At 38.3% G+C, this 18,380-nt stretch overlaps 1 protein-coding gene across 1 annotated transcript in view; it reads left to right on the top strand.

Moving 5' to 3' along the window:
- MFSD14A (major facilitator superfamily domain containing 14A) overlaps positions 1-18,380 on the top strand; it is a 48,125-nt gene that overhangs the window by 17,928 nt on the left and 11,817 nt on the right. The window contains exons 3-8 of the mRNA XM_040232234.1: positions 8,533-8,595; positions 9,323-9,450; positions 11,303-11,417; positions 14,709-14,927; positions 15,195-15,308; positions 16,035-16,106. Coding sequence (XP_040088168.1) covers positions 8,533-8,595; positions 9,323-9,450; positions 11,303-11,417; positions 14,709-14,927; positions 15,195-15,308; positions 16,035-16,106 — 711 coding nt within the window. The remainder of the gene's footprint in view (positions 1-8,532; positions 8,596-9,322; positions 9,451-11,302; positions 11,418-14,708; positions 14,928-15,194; positions 15,309-16,034; positions 16,107-18,380) is intronic.

Here is an 18,380-nt window from a genome sequence, read left to right as displayed (position 1 = left end):
CCTGCATTGGCAATTAGACTCTCATCCACTGTACTATATTAGCTTTCTAATATTTCAGTGTGCTTATTTACAATTTGCCAATTTAACATATCAATCTCTCTGGCCAGTGTTTAGTCTTACAGTTTAAAGGACTTGAGCTTTACAGTAGCAAACAGTTTGTATATATTTATATTATGATGAGTCCAGGCACAGTCTTAAGCACTATAAATACATTATTATTATTAATCCTTAAAGGATTTCTTTCTAGCTGAAGATGGCGAAGCTCTACACAGTCAGCGAAAACGAGACCAGGAGCTGCCTGTAGCTCATATCATGAACCTCCTTATTGCAAAATTCAAACTTAGATTGAAGAAAATAGGGAAAACCACTAGGCCATTCAGGTATGACCTAAATCAAATCCCTTACGATTATACCATGTAAGTGAGAAATAGATTCAAGGGATTAGATCTGATAGGCAGACTGCCTGAAGAACTATGGATGGAGGTTTGTGAAATTGTGCAGGAGGCAGTGATCAAGACCATCCCCAAGAAAAAGAAATGCAAAAAGGCAAAATGGTTGTCTAAGGAGGCCTTACAAATAGCTGTCAAAAGAAGAGAAGTGAAAGGCAAAGGAGAAAAGGAAAGATATACCCATCTGAGTGCTGACTTCCAAAGAATAGCAAGGAAAGATAAAGCTTTCATCAGTGATCAATGCAAAGAAATAGAGGAAAACAATAGAATGGGAAAGACTAGAGATTTCTTCAAGAAAATTAGAGATACCAAGGGAAGAAATTTCATGTTGAGATGGGAACAATAAAGGACAGAAACAGTATGGACCTAACAGAAGCAGAAGGAAATGGCAACCCACTCCAGTATTCTTGCCTGGAGAATCCCATGGACAGAGGAGCCTGGTAGGCTACAAGTTCACGGGGTCGCAGAGTCGGACACGACTGAGCATCTTCACTCACTTCACTCAACAGAAGCAGAAGATATTAAGAAGAGGTGGCAAGAATACACAGAAAAACTATACAAAAAGGATCTTAATGACCCAGATAACCATGATGGTGTGATCACTCACCTAGAGCCAGACATCCTGGAATGTGAAGTCAAGTGGGCCTTAGGAAGCCTCACTACGAGCAATGCTAGTGGGGGTGATGGAATTCCAACTGATTTATTTCACATCCTAAAAGATGACGCTGTGAAAGTGCTGCATTCAGTATGCCAACAAATTTGGAAAACTCACCAATGGCCACAGGACTGGAAAAGGTCAGTTTTCATTCCAGTCCTAAAGAAAGGCAATGCCAAAGAATGTTCAAACTACCACACATTTGCACTCATCTCACATGCTAATAAAATAATGCTCAAAATTCTCCAAGCGAGGCTTCAACAGTATGTGAACCAAGAACTTCAGATGTTCAAGCTGGATTTAGAAAAGCCAGAGAAACCAGAAATCAAATTGCCAACATCCATTGGATCATCAAAAAAGAAAGAGAGTTCCAGGAAAACATCTACTTCTGCTTTATTGACTGTGCCAAAGCCTTTGACTGTGTGGATCACAACAAACTGTGGAAAATTCTGAAAGAGAGAATGGGAGTACCAGACCACCTGACCTGCCTCCTGAGAAATCTATATGCAGGTCAGGAAGCAACAGTTAGAACCAGACATGGAACAGCGGACTGGTTCCAAATTGGGAAAGGAGTACATCAAGGCTGTATACTGTCAACCTACTTGTTTAACTTATATGCAGAGTACATCATGCAAAATGCTGAACTGGATGAAGCACAAGCTGGAATCAAGATTGCCGGAAGAAATATCAATAACCTCAGATACACAGATGACACTACCCTTACGGCAGAAAGTGAAGAGGAACGAAAGAGCCTCTTGATGAAAGTAAAGGAGGAGAATGAAAAAGCTGGACTGAAACTCAACATTCAAAAAGCTAAGATAATGGCATCCGGTCCCATCACTTCATGACAAACAGGGAAACAATGAAAAGTGACAGACGTATTTTCTTGGGCTCCAAAATCACTGCAATTGGTGACTGCAGCCATGAAATTAAAAGACGCTTGCTCCTTGGAAGAAAAGCTATGACCATCTAGACAGTATATTAAAAAGCAGAGACATTACTTTGCCAACAAAGGTCCATCTAGTCAAAGCTCTGGTTTTTCCAGTAGGCATGTATGGATGTGAGAGTTGGACCATTAAAAAAGCTAAGCACTGAAGAATTGATGCTTTTGAACTGTGGTGTTGGAGAAGAGTCCCTTGGACTGCAAGGAGATCCAACCAGTCCATCCTAAAGGAAATCAGTCCTGAATATTCATTAGAAGGACTGATGCTAAAGCTAAAGCTCCAATACTATAGGCATCTGATGCAAAGAACTGACTCACTGGAAAAGACCCTGATGCTGGGAAAGATTGAAGGCAGGAAAAGAAGGGGATGACAGAGGATGAGATGGTTGGGTGGCATCACAAACTTGATGGACATGAGTTTGAGCAAGCTCCAGGAGTTTGTGATGGACAGGGAAGCCTGGTGTGCTGCAGTCCATGGGGTCGCAGAGAGTTGGACTTACAGAGGACTGAACTGACCTGAATCATTAAAACTACTTCATCATTGAGGAATTAGCCTCATATTGATGCCAAAATCTCAGCCTTCTTACATGCTAAATCAAATCTCAGAGAGAGGGTTTTGATTGAATTAGAAAAGAAAAGCTTTATTTCTTTGCCAGGCAGAGAGGGACACAGTGGGCTTCTGGCCTCAAAAACTGTGTAATTCCAGCCAAGGAGGATTTAATGAAGAATTAGGCAGCAATAGCTCAAGGGTGGGGTTGCTGATAACATTAGGACCTGTATTTCTTTAATCTCATCCAGGGTAAGTTTCTTGATGAGTTTATCAGGTTCCTTTTGTCTGGCCTTGGGTGGTCAGTGCTATGGCGAATGCTGACATCTTCTATTTGTTGGGTTTTAAATCTATAAAATGACTTCCCTGGTGGCTCAGACAGTAAAGCGTCTGCCTACAATGAGGGAGACCCTGGGTTCAATCCCTGGGTCAGGAAGATCTGGAGAAGGAAATGGCAACTCACTCCAGTATTCTTTCCTGGAAAATCTCATGGACGGAGGAGCCTGGTAGGCTACAGTCCATGCTCTCGCAAAGAGCAACTTCACTTCACTTCACATCCATAAAAGAGCTTAAAGATATTAATTTGTGTATCTATAAAAGAGCTTAAAGATGTTATTACTGATTTGGAACCAGAGCCCTGCTCCAAGGCTTACTATTGTTTTCTGGTTTTCGGTCCCTTAACGCTGCATCCCTTCCCTTCCTGGATTGGCAGCTGTTTGAATTTGCCCTTTGGAACTCAGGAAAGGTCATGAAGACTGAACAGAAAGGCTCCCCAGGTCCTGGAGCCTGTACACTGTCCTGCTTGGTTTCAGTAATACAAATGAGGAAATTAAGGATTACAAGAGTTAAGCAGCTTGTTTTGTTCCAGTTCTCAGTCTTGGAGAACACTGGCAGTAAGTGGTTCACACCCATGTTTTAGGTAGTTGAGGTTATTGGCAGCCCAACCACTAGCTAAGCAGGGAGATTTAAATATTGGCTAAACTATACAAGCCACTGAAAAGTTTCTTGCAATGATCCCATAATTTGTGTAGCTATTTTTTTTAATTCATTTCTGGTTTATATTTTTTTCTATATCTCAACTTTTTGTCTAGTTTTGATATAATTGCTTTTCTAATTAGAAAGAGATTGTCTTCTTTAAGAACAAGCAAGAAGTCTAGTTATTTAATATAAATAACTTACTCGTTTTTTCGTAGCTATGGGAAAACTTTGTGCTTAGTATATTCTTAACTATTTTTGTTAATTAAAACATGGAAAGTCCTTTGATTTTGATTTTCCTGTTGCTTTCTCTTTCTTTCACTTTTTTGAATTCTGGTCAGGGAAATGAAAAGTGCTATTTTGAGACTTAATGAATTATTTTTCCTTTGCCAGCATAAATATACTTCTCAGAATTATTGCTCTAATATTGGTGCCAGTTATTTCATCAAAAGACTTCTCCCCACCCCCATCATTATTGTAATAGTTACTGGTTTTTCATACTTGACTTTTTTAAGGTGGTGAAATGATGAGTTGTGGTTTCATGGGACAGTTGTCCATATTATCATAGTCATAATTCTTTACCTTTTTCAATTTTTTACTTTATTTTTTTAAATCAACCATTCTCTCAGAAAAAATAAGTTTCAAATATTATTGACTGTTAAGTTCAGAGTTTTATCTTTCTAATTCTTCTTTCATCTTTAATGTATATACATTTTTTAAATTGGCAGTTTTTATGCTCTTTGTTTTTTAGTTGTTTGATGGGGAAAACTTTGGCTGAAGAGATTTAGGCAAACCAGAGATTGAGTTGTAGAGATTGAGTGAGTGAGTGAAGTCGCTCAGTCGTGTCCAACTCTTTGCGACCCTGTGGACTGTAGCCTGCCAGGCTCCTCTGTCCATGGGATTTTCCAGGCAAGAATACTGGAGTGGATTGCCATTTCCTTCTCCAGGGGATCTTCCCGACCCAGGAATCGAACCCGGGTCTCCCACATTGCAGGCAGATGCTTTACCGTCTGAGCCACCATTGGCAGAGATTATTAAACTCCAGGTATTGAATCCTTCCTGGTGTTTTGGCCTTTGGGCCTTGGAACTCCAAGAATCTTTGAAATATCGCTGAAGAAATTGTACACGAGAAATCTATATATACACAAACCTCTATATATTATATCAATGTATGTTACTTTTTTTTTTTTTTTGCCGTGCCACACAGCTCGAGGGATCCTATCTGTGCTCCCTGCAATGGAAAATGCAGAATTCCAACCAATAGACCACCAGGGAATTAACTATATGTTACTTTTTTAATAATCAGTAACATAATATATGCCTGTTGTAACCCTTAAGCAATATATAAACATGTCAGGACTGGCAAGTTCTCCTGAAGTCCTGTTTATCCCTCCAGGCACCCTTCAGTTGGGCAATTTTAGCTTCAGGTTATGCTTTACCAGCCCCAGTGAGACAGATTGGCCAATTGGAGGTAAAGATTTCAGCTTTTACAATGTTGTTCAGTCACTCAGTCAAGACCCCATGGACTGCAGCACGCCAGGCTTCCCTGTCCTTCACCGTCTCCTGGACTTGCTACTCATGACCAGGGGTAGGCTCAAGCATATGTATATAACCAATATAATAATTCAGTGTGGGCTTTTAAAAAAGATTTTGCTCATTTTGAGACTTTCTTTCCAATTTTTTGCTGTTGACTTTATTAGCAGTCCTCTTTTCTCTGTTCTGGACTCCTACATTCCCCGGTGTTGGGGTGTGGGGAGAAGTGAGTTCTGGGGTAGAAGGCACCAAGCTGTAGTACTTTGTTCTTTTTCCCAAAAATCTGTTAACCTTTGAACATCTTACTTCTGCCTCACGAGTTTTGAAACTGATCGTAAATGGTGCCTGCTGGAACAGCTCTTAATGTACATCTAAAAAGGGAAGATGAGAGTGAAGATATAAGTGAGGTTATTTGTATTTTATGTTCATCTCTCTTCCCATACACAACTCTCAAAAATTACAGAGCTTAAGTATTTCAGTTTTCAAAGATACTCTTTGAATTAACTCATTTAACAAATAACAAAACTTAAGATGTATTAGTTATAATGAATATTTGGTTTTGGATTTATAATAGCCTTTGTTTTAAAAAACAAGGTGAAATTAAAAGAATAAAAAAATATTTTCATGTGTTTGCAGTTATCTTTGAGTTTAAAGCTCAGAGAGCTTGTAGAGCATTGTTCTAGAACACAGTCGAAGAACAAAAGCTATGTGCTGTGTGGCGGACCTCTGCAGGAGAGGATGGTGAAGTCTCCATGAAGGGGGTGTATGTTAATTACATAGGAGAATTTTACACTGGCAAATACTTTTAAGAACTGCAGTCTTAACCCTTTGAGAGGTTATGACTATATGGTTGGCTCATAATGGTGTTCAAATAGTGATTGTTGGTTGACCAAATACTATACATTTAGGTTAGAAGAATTAACGACAATAGGATCTATAATGCTAAGAAGTGGCTTCACTTTTTCAGTGGATTGATGGTTCTAGAAATATTTGATGTTTCAAACTGCTAGATGCACAATCTGTGTTAAGGAGCAAGACCCTGGACTCCAGACCTCCTACATCTCTTCTGTATAAATGTCTTAGTATTTTTTTCTGAGAGATAGTTTCTGTTTTTTAAATTGATTAAGTCAGTTTGCATGTTATATTAAGTCATTTTGAAGGCAGAATTTTTAACCTGTTAATTATGATTGTTTAGTGAACAGTTACTATATAAAGGCACTATCTTTGAGGTACCAAAAGAGATAAAACTATATTAGATGCAAGACATATATAGTAGATATAGTGCCTGTCTGTCCTGAATAAGTTTGAAATATAATTGGAAAGAAATATTTATTAAATACCTTAAGAGAGAAAAAGTATAAGAACGAGCTAACACAGAAGTGTTAGGTCATCAGTCGTGTCCAACTCTTTGCTACCTCAGGGACTGAAGCCCGCTAGGCTCGTCTGTCCATGGGGTTCTCCAGGCAAGAATACTGGCGTGGGTGGCCATTTCCTTCTCCAGGGGGTCTTCCCGACCCAGGAATCCAACCTTTATCTCCTGTATCTCCTGCATTGGCAGATGGATTCTTTACCTCTAGTGCCACCTGCGAAACCCCTTACAAAGCTGTATGTGAGAGTGTTGTAATTGCCTATTATATGGTCCTAAAGGAGAAATAGATTGTTTTGGATAGGAGAGTTTGGTAGCAATGTGGAAGATTTGGAGGAAGACTCTTTGGAAAAGATCCTGATGCTGGGAAAAATAGAGGGCAAGAGAAGGGGGTGACAGAAGATGAGATGGTTGGATGGCATCACTGACTCAGTGGACATGAGCTTTGAGCAAACTCAGGGAGATGGTGCTGGACAGAGAAGCCTGGCCTGCTGTAATTCATGGGGTTCCAAAGAGTCGGACATTACTTAGTGACGGAACTACGGTGACGAAGGGGAACAAACATTTAAGACGGACAGGATATCATGTATAAAAGTATGAATATTGGAAAGCACAGGAACATTCTAAAAACAGTAAAGAGACCAGATTGATTAGAATGAAAGATAGCTTGGCAAAGTGAACTGTTATCAATAGGGTTTAACATATTATAAAATTTCTTGTAGGTATTCATTACTTCCTTCAGTCTTTCTAATACCAAACCCATTCTTGTCCCTGAAAAAAACTGGCTGTTAGTAGTAACTGGAAGAAAAGCTGATTTGAGTTATGAAAGGTTTGGGGAAGCTATGGCCAGAGCAAATTATGCTAGCCTGGTTTTTTGTAAATAAAGTTTGATTGGAATAACCATGCCTATTCATTTACATATAGTCTGTGACTGCATTGATTGAGTTGAGCATCTGTGACAGAGGCTGTGTGGCCTGCAGAGTTAGAATAAACTGAAAATATTTACTCTCTGGTCCTTCACAGAAAAAGTTTGCAGACGCCTTCTTTAGATCCATGAGTCTTTACTATAAATAACAAATAATAGGATTTCTAAACTACTGAGATTTCAGGCCATATGATTATTTGTTGTGGATGGGACAAGTGGAGCTGACTTGTGTGTTGTAGGATGTTTAGCAGCCTTCCTAACCTCTGCCTAATAGATGCCGGTAACACCTTTCCTCTCCCTCTCCACTGCCACCCTCCTCCATCCCTCAGGTTGTGACAGAAATGTTTCTGATATTGCCAGGTGTCCTTTGGGGATCAAAATCACCCTCGGTTGAGAATCACAAAATATATGAATACCATAAACGTGATGTTTTGCATGTTAGTGATTTTGAGTAATAAATATTTCTTAATTTTATTGTTGTGTGCTTTGTTGCTCATTCACGTCTGACTCTTCGTGATCCCACGGACTGTAGCCCCCCAGGCTCCTCTTGTCCGTGAAGTTGTCTAGGCAAGAATACTGGAGTGGGTTGCCATTTCCTTCTCCAGGGGATCTTCCTGACCCAGGGATTGAACCCAGGTCTCCTGCATTACAGGCCGATTATTTACCTCTGAGCCACCTGGGAAGCCCAGTTTTATCTCTAGGTCTGCTTTTGGCAATTAAAATTTCTCTATTTATTCTCCTAGTCTTCTATCTTAGATAATACACCTATCTGTAAAGGGAGTTGTAAGTCAGTCAGTTATATGTAGAAAGCAGGATAGCATAGTGAATAAAGCATGGACCTTCAAGCTTGACTTCCTGCTGTGATGTTGGATAGGATATTTAACCTCTGTATCAGTTTTCCAATAGGGCTGTTATGAAGAATTAAAGGAGATAATGTGCTACAATGTGCAATTTAATGCCTTGTGATATAGTAAATGCCATGTAAATGTTTAGTAGTATTAGTATTTACTCATACTCATAGTGTCATACAAACCTAAAAATTCTATGAAATAAAATTTGATTGTATTATGAAGGGGCAGTTTACCTTTTACTAGGACTGAAATGTAGCATGAGCTTTTTATTTTGTTTTTATTTTTTAGGTATTGCATGAAACCTTCCCTAAACATACATTTCTGATGAATGGCCTAATTCAAGGAGTAAAGGTGAGGTCAGCCCTGTATGTATACATATGTATATGCATGTACACAGACATGCACACATACACTTATATATATGTAGCTCTGCCAGTCCGCTATGCTGTTAGATCCATCTGCTAAGTGTTAATTTTTACAATTGGAGTATATACCTCAGGGGATTGCATAACACTTTTTAAATGAACTGAGTTCTAAATCGATTTGGCTCAGATATAGCCAACTATGTATAATAATGATAAGCCACACCATAACATATTTCCCCTGTGTTTTATGTGTTGGCATTTTCATTATGGAGATCTGAACACTTGTAAACTAGCAACAAGAATATATATTGAAGAGAAAAGAACTATTTAAAAAATATACGAATATGAAATATATTGTTATGGTAAAGTATTGATTATTCTACATTTTCTTTACTGTTGATTCCCTGTGATCAACAGGTTTATAAACAGAAAATAAGCATATACTGTTCCTTCTAGAATTGCTAGTATAGAGTTGTAGTCAAAAATTCATTAGAACATTTAGTATTTAATGTGCTACCAAAGCCCTGCAGATGATTCTGGACAGTCTTGGGAATTTTCAATTACGTACAGACAAGAAATAAGCTCCTTATCTAAAATTTGGTGATGTACTAATTTTAGAAATAGACTTGTTTAAAATTCTTCTTTAAAATGATTTATTTTTATCTCATCAATATACATAGTATATGTATTTTCTTCATTTAATTTTTTTTTAGGGTTTGTTGTCATTCCTCAGTGCCCCTCTTATTGGTGCTCTTTCTGATGTTTGGGGCCGAAAATCCTTCTTGCTGCTAACAGTATTTTTCACGTGTGCCCCAATTCCTTTAATGAAAATCAGCCCATGGTATGTACACGTTCAGATTATAGCAATTAAATATTAACTGTTAATTATTTTCTGAATTTTCCCTCATTTCTTTCACTTTTTTCCATCTTATTTATGTAGGTTTTGAATATATATTTCTAATACATTTATTCTTTGATACAGATAAAATACAGTAGCTGAATAATACAGCTAGTTAAAAATATAGTAATAAGTAATAAAATATTTTGAACTTGTTGCCACTATTGAAAGCATATAGACTACTAGCTAACCTGCTTTTGGATTTCATAGCCCAAATTTCAAAACAATATTTTAGGGATTGGATAGAGTTGCTAACTTTTAATTTTCTTAAGTAGAATGTTTAAAAAAAACACACAGTTTATCATCATTATCTGTATTAACTAGGAAGAGACCTAGTTATATATCAGTTAAGTCCCAAACAGTAGTTTCTTAAAACCAGGGAAACTCATTGCTAATTGCTTTCTCCACGTGAAAGAAGTCTGGAGCTGAGCAGTTCAGAGCTGATACGGCAGGTCCTGGAAACCAGACTTTTTTTGTCTTCATGCTCTGCTATCCTCTGCTGTCACCTTGCTGTCCAGGATGGTTCCAGCTTGTCACCTTCAGGCAGCAAGGTGGAAGGAGTGGCTTAAGAAGAGCACATCGCCTTCTTTTAGGGAAACTTTAGAATTTTCACCCAACCTCTGCTTGTGTCTTTTTGGTCAGATTTCAGGCACATCCTAGTTAAGAGAGACTAGGCTCTTGGCCACCTTGATTAGAATCAAAAGTCTTTCACTGGGGAAGAAGGGAGGGAAAACTCACAATGAGAATGATTTCCCCAAGATAATAGAGCCCAGTTTAGTTGTAGATAACTGTATCAACTCTTTGACTAACGTTCTTCGCCACTTTAGTGTTAATGTTAGTTACTTCTACATCATAGATGGGCTGTATTTCCATGGAGTATCTAGAACCAGGGGTATTTATGGGGCAGGATCTTCCTTTCTCATAGGTGAGATATTACCCTAAAGGCCAAACCCCTGACAAATGCTAATCATGTAAATGAAATCTTACTAACAAATCTAGGGCATGAACAAATTATTTGCTGTGAAAAGCAGCATGTTAGAAAAAAATCTAGTAAGCAGTAGTGGTACTGGTGGCATGATATTTTGAAAGTGAAGTGTAATTATACTTGACTTTAAAAACTGAAAGTCATCATTAACCACAGAAACTTCTTATTCTCAGCAAGGTATGTTTGAATCATGAATGGCAAAATGTAGTTTGCTTTTTAAAATGGCTTTTGTTCATTTTATAATATTTATATTGGACACTGCCATACAGATTTCTTCTATATATATGGAAACTGAATTCTTTGTTTTGGCAATATTTGAAGAGCTAAAGATAACTTATGGAAAAACATCTAGTTTTTTATATATAAACTTAAGGTAATAGAAACTGAGGAACTAACTTGCCCCCTCAGTTTTATTTACTAAATTTTGGGTTTTTGTGTAGTACTGTGATGGGAAATAAGATGAATTACAGTAAACTCTAGTTTATTGCTATTTTTAGTAGAAACAACAACAAAGCCACTTAATAAAAGAACAAAGCCACTTACCCAACAGTTGGGTAAAAAATTGACCTGAAAACATTATCTAATTTTAAATATTCCTGCACAATAGCTGAGCTGCTATTGAAGGCCCACTTCTAGCCCAATGTTTTCATAATATCTGGAGCTTATGATTTATAGAAGAATTAATTTATGAATTGTCTACTAGCTGTTGACTGAAATGAGCTGTTCTTTAGTTCACTTACAGAAATGAAGGTAGATCAAGGTAACGGTAATTGTTCTAACCTTTTCTTGTCAATTGTCTTTTAATCCTAGGTGGTACTTTGCTGTTATCTCTGTTTCTGGGGTTTTTGCAGTGACTTTCTCCGTGGTATTTGCATATGTAGCAGATATAACCCAAGAACATGAAAGAAGTATGGCGTATGGCCTGGTATGTTAGTCTAATACCTTTATCTGCTGAAAAACACCCCGTATTGTCTCTTATTACAAGGAGTACAGCCTTTGCATTACAAGATTATTTTTACATGCATTTTATAAAAATCATCCATTAGATTACATTAAAAAATTTTTTCAGTACAAAAGCCATATAAGTTCTGCTCTTTTCATTCACTATTTGTCAGACATGTCAGATTTGAAACTATAGTGAAATATTTTACCTTATAAAAGTTCTTTTTAATAGACTACTAAAGGAACTATTTAATATGTAATAAGACTAAAAATTACTAATACTTAATGGCTCATCTAAAAGATAATAGGTTAATATCCATTTCCGGGATCCCAAACCTTTTCTGTGGCTTTGTGGGCCGCATATAGTCTCTCTCTCATATTCAACTTTTTTTTAAATTAATTTTTATTGAATAAATCTAACATAACATTATTTAACTTTGAAGTACACAAAGTGTTACTTTGATCCATTAATATATTGTAATATAATTGCTGTTGTATATTTATCATACTACGTAATTGTACAGTATTGTTGTCTGTATTCATTTTACCTTGCATTGGCTCTCTCTGGCCTATTTACTAGACCTCCTGGCAAGTTTGTCTCCCATCTTCTTTCGTTTTTCCTTGTGGGCATGTGTTTACATCACTTTTAATGTGAAAGAACCATTTATAGATAGATTTAGCCCACAGGTGGTAGTTTGCCAAACACTGAACACTGATTTGGTAAACTAAATACTTGGTGGCAGTATAGTCTGTTGTCTATCAAATCAAGTTAACAGATCATGATTAGATAGCCAGAAATGGGATGAGTTTCAGCAGATATGCTGCAAACATCTCCTGTTAAATAAGGTCTAGAATATCGTGTCAGGCTGAATCTTACTTTTATGAGAGACTGTTTATCTTTGATTCAGAGGTCAAAAAGAATATTTAAGAAATCATGAAATTAAGAGGATTTTGAGGGAAATACAGTGAGAAACTTACAAAAAACTAATCAGCTGTAAACTCAAGAACATAAATGATAAGAGGTTGACGATCTCGGGATGTTTTTAAGCAGCTTCCTGGGTGCCACAGTTGGTAAAGAATCTGCCTGCTCAATACAGGAGGCAGAAGAGATGCCAGTTTAGTCCCTGGGTGGGGAAGATCCCCTGGAGGAGGAAATGGCAACCCACTCTGGTATTCTTGCCTAGAAAATCCCATGGACAGAGGAGCCTAAAGGCTACAGTCCATGGAGTCACAAAGAGTTAGACGTGACTGAGCATGCACGCATACGTACTCTAAAATTATCCATTTTGTGTGGATAGATAAATCAGTTTTGTGGCCATAGTCCAGATTGTTTCTGTTTTTGCTAAAGTGATTTATTTTGTCTTAGCTAAATCCTTGAAATTAATAATTTTCAGCCTGGAAGCTTTATGTTTTAAAGGTACAACTAGTAAATGACAACTTCAGTCTTCTCAAAGTTATATGGATGCAGATAAAAGAGGTGAAGGTGATCTTTGTGGCCCTCCTTCTGTTCGGTCAGGAACAAATGGCCATCAGGTGGGGAGAACTGAGGAGAAGGGAAGTGACATGAAATAACCTACACTCTGATTAGGCCTTTCACTCTGCCTTTGCACTGTGATCCTGAGAATATTCCCAGATACTTCATTGACTTTCACAGTGAGAACCATTGCCCCTTTCCCAGCTCAGTGCCAGAGCTCTGCTTATACCCAGGTCCCTCCGAGACCACAGCCCACTGAAACAAAATACTACCAGAATCCAGTTTTAAAGCATCTCTATCATCCTGAAAAGTTCCCTTGGGCACATCTGGCATCCATCCCCACTTCACCCCTGACCTCAGGCAGCTACCTCTGTCTCTGTAGTTTTGCTTTCAATAGAAATTTCATATAAAGAAATAATGTAAAATATAGTCTTTTGTGTCTACACTTAGCATGATCCTAGGAGGTTTATCTATGCTGATATATATATCAGTAGTTCTTTTTCTTGTCATGTAGTATTCCACTGTGGTGGGACATACCACATTTTGTTTAGCCATTTACTAGTTGATGAATGTTTGGGTTGATAGCTAGATGCTGATAGTTATTAGAATTTTATATATTTGTCAGATGGTTGACCACTGACAATTGAATTGCTTAACCTGAATGTGTATTATTAATAAACAGCTATAGGAACTTCCCCAGGTGGTCCAGTGCAGAGGGCCCAGATTGGATCCCTGGTGAGGGAACTCTAAATCCTGTATGCCACAACTAAGTTTGCATGCTGCAACTAAAAATCCCGCATGCTGCAGCTAAGACCAGTGCAGCCAAATAAATATTAAAGAAATAAGCAGCTATAAATAAGCACTCCTGTGCAGGTTAAATGATCCATGCAAAAGTCAGAAAGAGCATAGAAACAATAAGCGCAGAGTAGTGAGCGGGAGCTCATGGACCTTCAACATTAATTTCTAACTGCCCTCTGAAGAGTGTGTCTCTATCAGGTGTTACGTGCTGTCTCATCCTCTGTTGGTTTGCAGAACACTTTGTCCAGTAGGCCAGATATGTCTGGGATTAGCAGTTTTTCTCCACCTGTGTCTTCTCTACTTTGATCTGCATCTTCAACCAGACATGTATGGACTTCCTCAGAATTTGAGAGAGACATGGTTAGTGATGTGCTCAACATCAAGGATCGAAGCTCTCGTTCTTCCTAACCCTACCACCTAATGATGACCAAGCTCAGTTTTGTGTTGTGGCTTAACACTGTTACTGCTGAAGAGATAAACTTTAAAGTCTTTCAGCTGTATTTCAGCCAGTAAAAATTCGTTTAATTTTAGTATTGGGGGAGAAGTCCCAGTGGCATTGAATTTCCATAGAGGATCATTTTAGACTCTTTCCACGGAGCACCATGGGACTGTGGAGGCACTCTGGGGACCAGCATGCCTGGCAGCTGGGGTAAGGGTGGGCATTTGGACAGTAATCCAGGCTCCCAACCCTTCTTCAACTAAAACAATTTTTGTTTATTTTTAAATATATTTTTACTTATAACTTTGTCAGCAGGATTTATTTAAACAGAGGGCGCCAAGGCTTATAAGAAAGTTTGAAGCCACTATCTTAGAGGTTATCACATATTTCTAGTTAAAAATCTACTTCTTTTCTCCTCCTGCAAAAGAAGAGTGTGTAAGAAACCGGCATGGGGAGGAGGAAAGGGAGCAGCAGGAGGACTGCCGCCAGTCAGCGTCTCCCTGGTGTGCAAGGAGCCGGGCTGTCCTTACTGGCCTCTTTCTGTTGGTATCGATTTGCTGCAGGTTTCAGCAACATTCGCTGCAAGTCTGGTAACCAGCCCTGCAATTGGGGCTTATCTTGGACGAGTGTATGGGGACAGCTTGGTGGTGGTCCTGGCGACAGCGATAGCTCTGCTAGATATTTGTTTTATCCTGGTTGCCGTGCCGGAGTCATTACCTGAGAAGATGCGGCCTGCGTCGTGGGGAGCACCTATTTCCTGGGAACAGGCTGACCCCTTTGCGGTAACTTTATACATTTTGGCAAAAACATGAATGTATGATTCAATGCAGCATTAATGTTCTGTTGCGGATGTTTCTTTGGGGAAAACATCATGATGGATTTTTAAAACTAGTTTGGAAACTTCAGAATAGTTTTGGGGAGGATGAGAATAAACTGGGGGAAAAAGTCACAACTAGGTGTCTGTATGTACACTGCCAGATGATACCTGTTCTTAAGCATAGCTCAGTGTTTTGATATAAAACCTTATACTGGTCTTTTTCTTGTTCTAGTCCTTAAAAAAGGTGGGCCAAGACTCCATCGTGCTGCTCATCTGCATTACCGTGTTTCTCTCCTACTTACCAGAGGCAGGCCAATATTCCAGCTTTTTTTTATACCTCAGACAGGTAAAATTCTTTTCTACTAAAGTGGACTTTTCTTTCATTGTTTAGTGCCTTAAAAAAAAAATTTAATCTTGAGAGAGCTATAAGAATAGAGACTTTTTAAATTGACTATCATTTTAGAAATAATGGCTCACTAGAATTAACTTCCTAGTTAGTGTGACCAATGCATTTCTATTAAGACTCTTGGCTTAGGCAAAAAGAGATAATCTTCCTGTCAACGTGTGTGGTTTGAGTTTATGTGTTCCTTACAGAGGTGACGGAATGCTTTAATCCATTTACCTGCCCCAGACAGTCTCTTTGTGATTTAGAGCATATACTAATAAAGCAGCTAGCCAGAATGAGAGCATTAGTTTTTTTCTCCTTGACACTAATCTTACTTGGCAGAGATTAAGTCTTTATCAATATGAATGAAAATTACAAAGTGGTGCGATATTTATTTGTAAATTAGATTTTAAATGCTTAATAGCAATCTCCAATTTAGGAAATCAAAATTAAGGGATCAGGATTTAAATTTACTTAATCTGAGTTAAGTAGCTTTATTTTCATCATCTTGTTATAATTTTGGTTCTCAGTGAATGCCAGATTCTTCCTTTGAGGAGTTCTTTGATTATGAATGAATTGCATTTTCTTTTCTTGGCCTATTTAATGTTTATATACAGGTAGTTATGTTAGTATGGTATTTGTTGTGCTTTTATATTTATTAATGTTACTTTTTTGGAAATCCTGTAGATAATGAAATTTTCACCAGAAAGTGTTGCAGCATTTATAGCGGTCCTTGGCATTCTTTCTATTATTGCACAGGTGAGTTTCTTTCTCATTAGAGGGAGAGATATTTAAAGATTCAGAGATAACAGTTCTGTTAGTATAGGTAGTATTGATTGACACATACTAATCAACATATGATGTGTAAACAAGAAAGTTTATTGATTTACACTAGAATACAGTCACTTGCATAAAATCAGAAATTTTATGTTAGTCTTGTTCTACCGTTGAATGATTAATTCAGTAAATGTTTACTGAATACCTATCATGAGTCAGGCTCTAGTGATATAGCAGTGAACTTAACTAAATCCCTGCTGTTGTAAAGTTAGCATTCTTGTAGGATAAAAGATGAATAAAGGTGTCGGTGTAAACATATCTGGTATAATGAAAACTAGAGAAAAAGTGTATAAAAGGGGTGCAGCACATGGCTAGGGGCAGGGTGTTATTTTATCTGGGAGAGTGGGAAGGCTTTGCTGATACTAGTGACATTTGAGCTGAGACCCAAAGGAATGAGGAACAATCCACTAGAATACCTGGAGGAGGAGAATTCTGAACCACCAGCACAGAACTGCACCTCTGAGAGACCATTCCTAGATGTGTAATAAGCAGCCAGGGGACAGGATGGCCCTGGTGGAGTGAACAAGGGAGAGTGTCAGGAAATTAAACCCAAGAGGTGGAGAGGGACCAGATTTGTTTGGGGTCTTCCAGGTCTCCATAAGGCTTGACAAGAAGCTAGGAAGCCATGGGAGCATTTTGAACAGAGAAGTGACATGAAGGTATTTTTATCTTGGAAACCCAGTTGGGAGCCAGTGGTTGTTTGAAGAATAAGATAGTAACTAACACCAGAATCTGGATTTCCTTAGGAGATACTTCATCCTGACCTCGTAGTATCTCTGTTCCATACTCCCCCAAGGTGGAAAAGACTGTCCCCTTTCTTCCTGTGTGGCTTTGATTTTCACACACACCCACACACACACACTTAGACACACTTGGCTTCTCTCCCCTTTCTTCCTGTTTGGCTTTGATTTTCACACACACACACACACACACACTCTTGGCTTTGATTTTCTCTCTCTCTCTCTCTCACACACACACACACACACACACACTCTTGGCTTTGATTTTCACACACACACACACACACTCACTCACTCACTCTACCCTAACACACTTTCCCATCTGAAATCCAGCCTCCAGCTGGGTTGCAGCTTTGTCTTACTGTACTCTTAAAATGGTAAGTAAACTCTATTTGATAGTATTCGTGGATGGTTCACCATCTCCTCGGTAGGATTGCTTCTGCAGATCTCATCATTTATGAATTTCTGGTAGGTTTAGTTAAAAACTTTAAACTCTATAAATACTTCCCCCATGACTTTACACATGCATAAATGTGGCACTAATTATTAGTCCTATTTTTAACCTCAGTTTTATCCTAATCCTTGATCTGGAAAAACTCTGCATTTAAATATTCATTCCTTGCTACCAGAAATGTGTTCTTTATCTTTGGAGGAAAATACAGTATTGCCGGTATATACAAATAGCTTAAAAAAAAAAAACACCTTTCTGAACATGAAGTAAAGTGTACTAAGACTAAAGCTTGATGAGTTACCAAATGTTAACTGACCTTGAATCCTGAGATAAATCTTATCTTTTTTATATATTGCTGTGATTAGATTTGCTACTATTTTATTTGATTTGGATCTTAAAGAGAACAGGCTAACAGTTCCTATAATGACACTTAAGAGGTTAGTAGCTGTGTGGTCGTAAGTTCTGTTCCATACTTAACTGAGTATGAAAGCTGTAGGTGTGCACCTGGTAAATTTGAGCACACTGTGGACTGCTTGAATGAGTAATCGAAGGTGCTTTAGAGGAAATTTTCCCTTTGCTCAGTAGATGGCATCAGGTACAAAGGATACAAAATGGAAAACAGCCCTAAGAAGAGCTCAGAATCAGGGCAGGCAGACATGTGAACCCAGGAGGGAGCATGGTTGGGTTAGCCTTAGAAAGAGTCCTGCAGTAGCAGGTTCATGAGGGCTGTGAATCTGGGAAGGAGCACTCCTCGGCCCAGCCGGCGCTGATAGCACAACAGATACTGTATAGAGAAACGTGGTCCACAAAGAATGCAGTACTTAACTGACCAGTCAGCTTTGGGGGCCTACATAGGGATGTAGTTTTTGAGATGTAAAATCACATTTCTGAAAGAGAGAAAATTAGTTAAATTTCAAAAACAGGTGAATAGGAGTAAGTAGATCAGTCCTGGGTGTTCATTGGAGGGACTGATGTTGAAGCTGAAACTCCAATACTTTGGCCAGC

Source organism: Oryx dammah, unplaced genomic scaffold (assembly GCF_014754425.2).
Source record: "Oryx dammah isolate SB20612 unplaced genomic scaffold, SCBI_Odam_1.1 HiC_scaffold_28, whole genome shotgun sequence".
Lineage (NCBI taxonomy): Eukaryota > Metazoa > Chordata > Mammalia > Artiodactyla > Bovidae > Oryx > Oryx dammah.
This window is presented reverse-complemented; position numbering and strand designations above follow the sequence as displayed.